General features: G+C 36.7%; 1 protein-coding gene across 1 annotated transcript; it reads right to left on the reverse strand.

The window, feature by feature from the left end:
• Positions 1-8,943: 8,943 nt before the first annotated feature.
• Positions 8,944-9,507, reverse strand: LOC115990554. Its single transcript, XM_031114377.1, has one exon. The coding sequence runs from the start codon at positions 9,505-9,507 to the stop codon at positions 8,944-8,946; it is 564 nt and encodes a 187-aa protein (XP_030970237.1).
• Positions 9,508-10,279: the final 772 nt, after the last annotated feature.

Consider the following 10,279-nt stretch of genomic DNA (forward strand, 5'->3'; position numbering starts at 1 on the left):
AATATGAGCAAGGAATACCTGGTGGAAAAAGAAAAAAACCTTTTACTCCTGTGGACACAAATCCTACTTCTATAAGGAGCATGTTATTGGGCTTAGAGATGGCTAACCGAGTTGATCAATCATTTGTTAAGGCAGCCCTTTTGGGTTTTCAACCTAGCAGGCTCTCTTACTGTCTTTATTTTAACTCTCCTTTTACGTAAATTGCCCTTTCAGGTTTTCAACCTACCTTTTTCTTGTTTTTATTTTTTACTTATCAAACCTAGGAAGGGAAATAACATAATTAATAAGCACTTCAGAAGTGGTGTTTTGAGGCTACCACCTCAGACGTGGTATTTCTTCAATTGTTCCATGTTGGTTGGCTCAATGAAAGGATTTACATCTAAGTCCATCAACCTTACTACTTCCCTATTGTATATCTGCTTGATAATGTAAGGACTTGCCCAGTTTTGCTTGAACTTCCCGTTTGCATCTTGAATCGGGGCTTGGATCTCTTTTAGCACTAAATCTCCCAACTTCAAATGTCTGGTTCTTACTTTTTTGTCAAAAGCTTTCCTAAGCCTCCTTTGATAACCTTGAATATCGTTCAAGGCCTTAAGTCTCTTCTCATCCATCATGCATAATTGGTCATATCTGCTTTGCAACCAATCTACTTTAGGGATGTCACTCTCCAATATTGTTCTCAAGGAATGAACACCCATTTCAATGGTGAGGACTGCTTCCATCTTATACACCAATGAATAATGAGTGGCTCCTATGGTGCCAGTACTTGTAGTTTTTCGTGCTCTTTTTCAAGATTCACCCTATATTCTTGTTAGCAGCCTCAATTGCTCCATTAGTCTGAGGATGGTAGGGCGAAGATTTGTGGTGCTAAATGTTGAATTGTCGTAGCAGCTTCTCTGTTTCTTACTTGAAATGCAGTCCATTGTCTGAGATAATTTCATGTGGTACCCATATCTGCAAATGATATTGGTCTGAATGAATTGAGCAATTTTCTTTGAGTTTAGAACCTTGTATGAGGCAGCTTCTATCCATTTAGTGAAGTAATAAATGGTTACGAGTATGGATTCATGGCCATTGGATGCTGTTGGGTGAATTTTCCCAATAATATCTATTCCCCATGTAGAGAATGGCTAGGGTGATGTCATAGTATGTAATGGCATGGGTGGCATGCGTTTCAGATCTCCATGGACTTGGCATTGATGGCACTTCCAAACATGAGCCGCACAGTTGACCTCCATAGTAGTCCAATAATAACCTTATCTTATTATTTTCCATGATAGTATGTTTGCATTCATATGTGGCCAATAACTTGACTTATGAACCTCTTCAATTATTTGTTATGCTTCCTTCACAGTCACACAAAGGAGATGAATTCCATCATATGATCTTTTGTAAAGCCTTTCGCCACAAATAATATAATTAGTGGACAACCTCCTAATGGTCAATTGGTCATTTTTTTTTGCAAACTTTGGGTATGTCCCGTCCTTAAGGTATTGTAGGATATCTGAATACCATTCACCTTCTCCATTCTCTCTCTCATCTTTTTCTATTGTCATGCAATAAGATGGCTCTTCTTTCTATCCCATCACTATTGGTCTAGCTTCATCTTCCTTCGGCCCATCCATCATGGATGCCATTGTTGCTAAAGCATCTACAATCTGATTTTGCATCCTTGGCACATATTGGTATTGAATCTTACTGAATTTCAAGGCCCACTTCTGAAGACATTCATGATAAGGCAGCAGCCTTTCTTACTTGATCTTCCATTTATTTTGGATCTAAGAGATTATAAAGGCTGAGTCACCATACACATCCAACTCTTTCACTCTAAGACCTAGGGTTGCTCGTAACCTCATAATTCAAGCTTCATATTCAGTGGCATTGATAGTGGTAGGAAAGTTAAGTCTACCAAAAAATGGGATGTGTCTCCCTTTTGGAGAAATTAAGAAAACTCCAATGCCACTTCCATTTTAATTAGTTGCTCCATCAAAATACATCTTCGATGATTCCACCTCAATCCCCATGATATCTTTATTTGGAAAGTCCCCTTGGATTTCTTTAGCTTCTTTTGGTGAACAATGGGCTAATTGATCAGCAATTGCTTTCCCCTTCACAGATTTTTGAGTCAGATATTTAATATCAAATTCTGACAGAAGAAAAACCTATTTAGCTGTCTTCCCATCTTATATAGGCTTCTCCGTTAGATATTTCAATGGGTCCATTCTTGCAATCAATAAGACCTTGTAAGCAAGCATATAATGTCTGAGTTTGCAGGTTGCCCATACAAGTGCTACACATGTCTTCTCAAGTGGTGAATACTTTTCTTCATAAGGCAACATCTTCTTTCTGATGTAATAGATTGCATTCTCTTTTCTAGTCTCCTCTAGGTATTGAGCAAGTAAAGCCCCCATTGTTGTATCTATAGTTGTGAGATACAACAACAACGGCTTTTCGAGTACCGGTGGAACTAGTATTGGTGGCTTCATTAGATAATTCTCGATCTTTTCAAAAGTTTCTTGGCATTTTTCATTCCATACTATAGGAACTTCTTTCTTAAGCAGTCGAAAAATTGGTTCACATGTCGTGGTCAGTTGGGCTATGAATCTACTTATGTACTGTATCCTCCCCAGACTCTCGGATCTCCTTTTCTTTCCTTGGAGGCTTCATCGCTACAATTGCTATGATTTTGTCGGGATTGACTTCAATTCCTCTCTGACTTACATAAGCCCTAACAGCTTTCTAGATGTGACTTCGAAAGTGCACTTCTTTGGATTCAACCGCAATTTGTAGAATCGAATTCTTTCAAAGAACTTCCGTAAAGTTGGTATATGCCCTTCATGGTCTTTGGACTTCACTATCATACCATCATCATAAACCTCTACTTCTTTGTGGATCAAATCTGCAACAAAGTGGTGGCTGCACGTTGGTAAGTAGCACCAGCATCCTTAAGGCCAAATGGCATGACCTTGAAGCAATATGTCTCCCATGGAGTAATGAATGAGGTTTTTTCCGTATCTGCTGGAGCCATTTTAATCTGATTGTACCCTGAAAATCCATCCATAAATGATAACAAAGCATGTCTTGCTGTGTTATCAACTAGGATGTCAATGTGAGGCAAAGGAAAATCATCTTTTGGGTTGGCCTTATTAAGATCTCGGAAGTCTACACACATCCTCACTTTCCCATCTTTTTTTGGCATCGGGACCACATTAGCTAACCATTCTGGATAGTTGAACACCCTTAGGAATCCTACATTATACTATTTCTCAACCCTTTCCTTGATCTTGGGAGTCCACTCTGGCTTCATTCTTCTCAATTTCTACTTGACTAACTTCAAGGTTGGATCTGTCGGAATGCAATGCTGTACTATATTTGTATCAATCCTAGGCATATCTTCTTATGACCATGCAAATACCTCTTTGAATTTTGTCAGCAGTGCTACTAATGCATCTTTCTTTGAGATGGTTAGGGTATTGCCCACTTGTATCATTTTAGGTTCATCATTAGTTCCTAAGTTAATAGGTTGGGTTTCCTCTTTTATAGGTTCTAAAAGCCCTCGTTTTAATTCCTTATTATTAAGAGTTTCTTTACCAATTTCAGAAATAAAAATATTCAAAGCCAACAAATAAGCAGAATTAGAAATCATATTATAAGGAAAAAGAGTTCTCAATAGACTTAACTAAAGCAGACTTAACAGGAATACTATCACAAACAGAATTGACAAGAATAATAATACTAGCAGAAATAGACTCGATAGGGATAGAAACAATGTTCTTGGCGGGGCTGACTGGCTTGACGGTCTTGATCTTCTTGGCAAAAGTGATAATGGTCTTGATCTTCTTCACAGAGTCTTCCATGGGGTGGGCAGCTCCCTCTCATGCCTAGTTCTTCAACTCGATCATGGCTTCAACAATGGCAGGTGGCTCCCAGTGAGTTCCTTCTTCCTTTAGCATCAGTACCGTGGGATCTTCATCCATATAATCCATGGCTTCAGCATCAATCTCCATATTTGTAGCCTTGTCAGTCACAAAAGCATTCAAGCGCTCTATGCTATCCATCCACTCACCAAACAAATCTTGCTTCCCTTTGTTGTTTAAGGTGGGTGCATTGGGGGAGCTCATTCCCTTCCATCTTCTTTTTATCATCTTCAAGGCTACCCAGTTTTATATTTCTGAGACTATGGACCATTAGTTTTTGGTCTAGAGTGGCCAATCTAGTGTCTATGTCATCTTCTTCCTCAGTGTATAGGGTTAGCGAGCCAAATTATGAATTGTGAAACGACCCCAACTTAGGAATCTCTCTACCGTGCTTGTTATATCGAGGTCCTGACTTTGAACTAACATCAGTAATGCAGCTCCAATCTGAGAGATGCCAATAGGGGTAATCTACTATTGGAAATAACATGTTTGTATTGCATACAAAACATACGTAGCGGAAAATTAACGGATCTACTTCATTCGCAATTGATAACATGTACTATGTAGATTTCAGAATATAAGAATAAGAGAGTGTACCCTGATGGGGTGAAATTCAAAACCAAAGATGAAAATTATTTGGGAATACTTTTAATCTTCACTCTAATTCCACTTGATGCCCAAGAAATGTGGTCTCTCAATCAGTTATGTGTGTATGTTCTCGAGAGAATGAAAAAGTCTCTTACACATAACATACAAACCATTTCATGTACATAAAATTCTATATGTTTCTCTTCACATAACTGATTATCTAATTAGGCTAGCCTTTTGGGCCTTTCCAATTGGGCTTTAGTGTATGGCTTGGAGTAAGATCAAAAGGGAACAAATAAGACTCTAGCTCCAATGGGTCTTGGGCTTTTCTGTCAACCCTTGACAAGTCCGAAGTTACCATTAATTATATTTAATACCACTATATAAATATAATTGCACTCTAGGCCTTATTAATAGATTATATCCCAAGACTTTATTGTAGATGCAACCCCTTCATAAAATATTCGTAGTAATACAAAGTCATGAATGTAGACTGTCACTTTGTGAATTACTACATCTTAATCCTTGAGTACCCGGTTTAATCCTTTTAAGTTATTCACCATATATTTATGAAATCCAATTTCATAAATATATACTTTAGTAATTTCTTACTAAAATGGTTAGGCCTAATTCTCTGAATAACTAAACCCATTAAACCTATTTCAAGGGAATATTTTATATCTCCGTTAAGAGACTATGAATTCCATCTTGAGAATATAAGTTCCATCAACACTAAATGTGGCTGCCCAACATACTGAGGTTTTGATCGTTACCTTAGATCTCATTCCTGATATATCAAAGCAACCTATACTTCATGATTAGGTCCATTATTTTCTTAGGATTAAGAGTTCATGCAAATATAAGTCGTGAGATTTATTATTCAATTAACAGTCGTTAGGAGAATAATAAATCTTACAGCAGTCCAGTTTAATATGTCTTAACTCTTAAAACATATCAACATATCAACTAGAAGTCACCACTTCCATGATCAAGACAAATCATCTTAGTTAATATGTTTTAGTCTTCACAGATGAAATGCCCAATTTCATCACCAATTACGAACTACAATTCTGAGTTTACAAAAAACTTGTGATTTATATCTTCTGTGACTTTTCACATAAATCACATACAATGCATCTCATGGACTATATGATAATGTTCGAATATTTATGTTACCAATATTTCAAATAATAATAAAACAACTTTATTAATTACAATATTAAGTCATACATCATGTCATACATAATGTCATACATAATATCATATATAGTATCATACAATAGGATTTAAGGGCACTAATCCTAACAATCTCCCACTTGCCCTAAAGACTATTGTGCATTAATCTAACTCCCATTCCCTCCAAATGTGACTTGAAAGTCCTTTGAGGCAAGGCTTTGGTAAATGGATCTGCTAGATTATTTGCACTTTCAATCTTTGCTACCACCACATCTCCACGTGCAATAATATCTCTAATGATGTGGTACTTTCTCTCAATTTGCTTTCCTTTCTTGTGATTCCTTGGATCTTTTGATTGTGCAACTGCACCACTATTGTCGCAAAACAATGTGATGGGAACTTGTTCTATTCTCATTACACCAAGGTCAGAAAGGAATTTCTTAAGCCATACAACTTCTTTTGCTACTTCACAAGCAGCAATACAAGATTGCTTGACACTCCTCCATGTTATGGCTCCACCTCCCAAGGTGAATACACATCCTGATGTGGACTTTCTGAAATCTAGATCCGATTGAAAGTCTGAATCTGTATAGCCAATGGGAATCAAATCCTCACTATGGTAAACAAGCATAGAATCTCTCGTTCTCCGTAGATACTTGAGAATATGCTTTATAGCTTGCCAATGTTGTGGTCCTGGATTTGATTGATATTGACTGACCATGCCAACTAAATAACAGATATCTAGTCTAGTACAAAGCATGACATACATAAGACTTCCCACTGCAGAAGCATAAGGAACTTGTCTCATATTATATACTTCCTCTTGAGTCTTAGGCCTTTGGTCATCAGATAGAGGAACTCCATGTCTGAAAGGAAGTAATCATTTCTTGGAGTTTTGCATGCTAAACCGGTCTAGAACCTTATCTATATATCCAACTTGTGATAAGCCTAACACCTTATTCTTATGATCTTGCCAAAGCTTAATCCCTAGAATAAAGTTAGCCTCACCCAAGTCCTTCATATCAAATTGGCTTGACAACTAAACCTTTACTGATGACATTACCCCTACATCATTTCCAATGAGTAGAATATCATCAACATAAAGTACTAGGAACATTACTACTTACCTTGATGTATTTTGTACACATATGGTTCATCAAGATTTTGTTCAAAACCAAATGACTTGATTGCTTGATCAAATCTGATGTTCCATGACCTAGATGCTTGCTTAAGTCCATAAATGGACCTTTTCAACTTGCATACCGTATGTTCTTGGTTCTTTGCTATGAAACCTTACGGTTGCATCATATAGATTTCCCCTTCAAGATTGCCATTAAGAAATGCAGTCTTGACATCCATTTGCCAAATCTCATAATCATAATGAGCAGCAATAGATAAGAGAATTTTGATAGATTTAAGCATGGCTACTTGTGAAAAGGTTTCTTCATAATCAATACCTTCTTTTTGTGTATACCCTTTCGTCACTAGCCTTACTTTAAAGGTTTTAACCTTTCCATCTATCCCTCTCTTCCTCTTGTAAACCCATTTGCAACCAACAGGTTTAATGCCGTTAGGAGCCTTTGCAACCCATGTGCATCCTTATCATTCATTGCCTCTTCATAAGTGTAGGGATCCGATTCAGTCTCTTCTGAGGTAGCTTCATAAGTTTTTCCCAAACCTATGAATCTTATAAGAGGCCGAACAATTCTCCCACTACGACGAGGCACCTGTGTACTAGACATCTCTTGACTAGTATCTTGTGGTGTATCTAATACAGTCACATCAATCCTAGTCATTTTCATTTTCATTTTCATTTTCATTTTACAGGTTCATTCATTCCAGCCAAAACAACTCTACTTCTAAGAGTACAATCATTCATATAGTCATTTTCCAAGAATTTGGCATTTATGCTAACAAACACTTTATTATCCTTATGACTATAGAATAAACCTCCAACAGTTCCTTTTGGATACCCTACAAAGAAAACCACTTCTGTTTTAGACTGTAACTTGTCAGACTTTCCCTTCAACACATGTGCTGGACAACCCCAAATATGGAGATGTCTCATACTAGGCTTACGCCCATTCCACAACTCCACAAGTGTTTTAGGAATAGACTTTGAAGGTACTAAATTCAGAAGATATATTGCAGTATATAAGGCATATCCCTAAAAAGAAATAGGTAGAGTCGAATAACTCATCATAGACCTAACAATTTCTAAAAGAGTCCTATTCCTTCTTTCTATTACACCATTTTGTTGTGGAGTTCCAGGTGTAGTCAATTGGGATACAATCCCATTTTCAGTTAAGTAATCCTTAAAATCCCTAAGAAGGTATTCGCCACCACGATCAGATCGAATGGCCTTTATGCATTTACCCAATTGATTCTCAACTTCAGCCCTAAACTCTTTGAACTTTTCAAAAGCTTCGGACTTCCGTTTCATTAGTTACACATAACCATATCTTGAGTAATCATTAGTGAAAGTAATGAAATACTTATAGCCACCTCTTGCCTGGATTGACATAGGACCACATACATCTGAATGTATTAGTTCTAGCAAATCTTGGGCTCTTCTACCTTTTGCATTAAAAGGTTGTTTGGTCATTTTGCCTTCCAAACAAGATTCACAAACTGGAAATTCATTAAAGTCCATGGGCTCTAAGAGACCATCTTTGATCAGTCTTTGAATTCTATTTGAATTAATATGACCCAAACGCAAGTGCCAAAGATATGCATCACTAGTAGAAGGAAACTTTCTCTTTAATGATTTTACATGAGAGTCATGATCTAATTTAGAATTGTATAATTCATGCTTATCAGGAGTTAAAATATAAAGACCATCAACAATATTGCCAGAATAGATAAACACTTTACCCTTCTTTATTACAACATTGTCTTTAAGGATAACACAATATCCATGTTTACCCAAATAAGTTGCAGAAATTAAATTTCTACGAACATTAGGTACATACAAACAGTCTTCCAACATTAAAACCCTAGACTTAAAGCATAAATTAAACACTCCAACAGCTACAACCGGAATCTTGCTCCCAACAGCCAAAGTAAGAAACAATTCCCCTTCATTAATCTAGTCTCCTGGAACCCCTGCAAAGAATTGCAGATATGATTAGTACAACCTGAATGCACACACTAGGAATCTGTGGGATTTTGTACTAAACATATTTAAAGGAGGAAAGAACTTTTCGTACCCTTATTATTGGCAACCTTGAATTTTGGACAATTCCTCTTCCAATGTCCTTTCTCAAGAACAAAGGAAACACTTTCCTTTGATCTTCTTTCCTCTGTCAGCAACACCTAAGGCAATTTGTTTACCCTCTTGCTTGGTGAAATCCTTCTTCTTCTTCTTCTTACCCTTGCCTTTCGACTTAGGTTGAGAAGTAGAAGCTTCAGCCATGTTAGCATTAACACTAGAAGTACCAAGAATGCCTTTTGTTGCTACCAACTCATTTATTAATTCAGACAATGTATAAATCTTTTTGTTCATATTATAATTAAGTCTGAGTTCCTTGAATGGTTCCAGTAGTGACTGGAGTATCATATCCACTTGGGATTCTCCATCAATATCGGCACCTAAAACCTCCAATGTATTCAGATTAGAGATCATTGTGAGACAATGCTCCCTAACTGAACCGCCTTCAGCCATTTTGGTATTATAAATTTGCCTCATGGTTTCTTGCCTTGCAGATTGGCCTTGCTTACCAAACATCTCCTTCAGACTTAGCATAATATCCGAAGCTAGTTCTACATCCTGCATTTGATGTGGTAGAACATTTGAGATAGATGCTAGGATGTAGCACTTGGCCATCTCATTAGATTTATGCAAATGATCATACCGTTGTTTTTCCTTAAGAGGAGCATCTAATGAAGGAAAGCTAGGACATGGTTTAGTAAGCACATGTTTGTGCTCTTTAGCAGTGAGAGCTATGTCCAAATTTCTTTTCCAGTCAACATAGTTGGATCTAGTCAGTTTGTTTTGATTAAGAATAGTAACAAGTGGGCTAAATGATGCCATGACAAATCTAAAAACAATAAACATGAATATAATGAGTAAACTGGACATTATCAATTTAGCATATAAACATATAGTATGGAACCTTAATAAAACCATAATATAATATATGCAACGACAACCCAATCCCATATTCAATATCCCTCAGCATAGAGTGAACATTAAATACTATGATTGATTGAGAGCTATTCTCATTATTAATGCTATCATGATAACTCTTATCAAATATTAATAATATGTCGTTATACATTTGGCCTCTAAATAATAATAGTAAGAACTCAGCATAGAGGATACTATAATATTTAGTCTAGTGTATACCATTGTCTAGAATCATGTGTAGCCACAATTCATCCCCTTAACAGGCTTATTTTGTAGTACCATTATATAAAACACCCTTCGCATGGAATGCAAAGCACGAAGCTAAGACAAGATGTTTGATCAAACCACTATAAACCAAGAAATTCAATCTTGTAGGACCATGAAATAAATACTCTTCGCATGGAATGCTAAGCTCGAGGCAAAGATAAAGTATATATTTCATACTACTATGAACCAACAATGGAGGCCA

Source organism: Quercus lobata, chromosome 5 (assembly GCF_001633185.2).
Source record: "Quercus lobata isolate SW786 chromosome 5, ValleyOak3.0 Primary Assembly, whole genome shotgun sequence".
Lineage (NCBI taxonomy): Eukaryota > Viridiplantae > Streptophyta > Magnoliopsida > Fagales > Fagaceae > Quercus > Quercus lobata.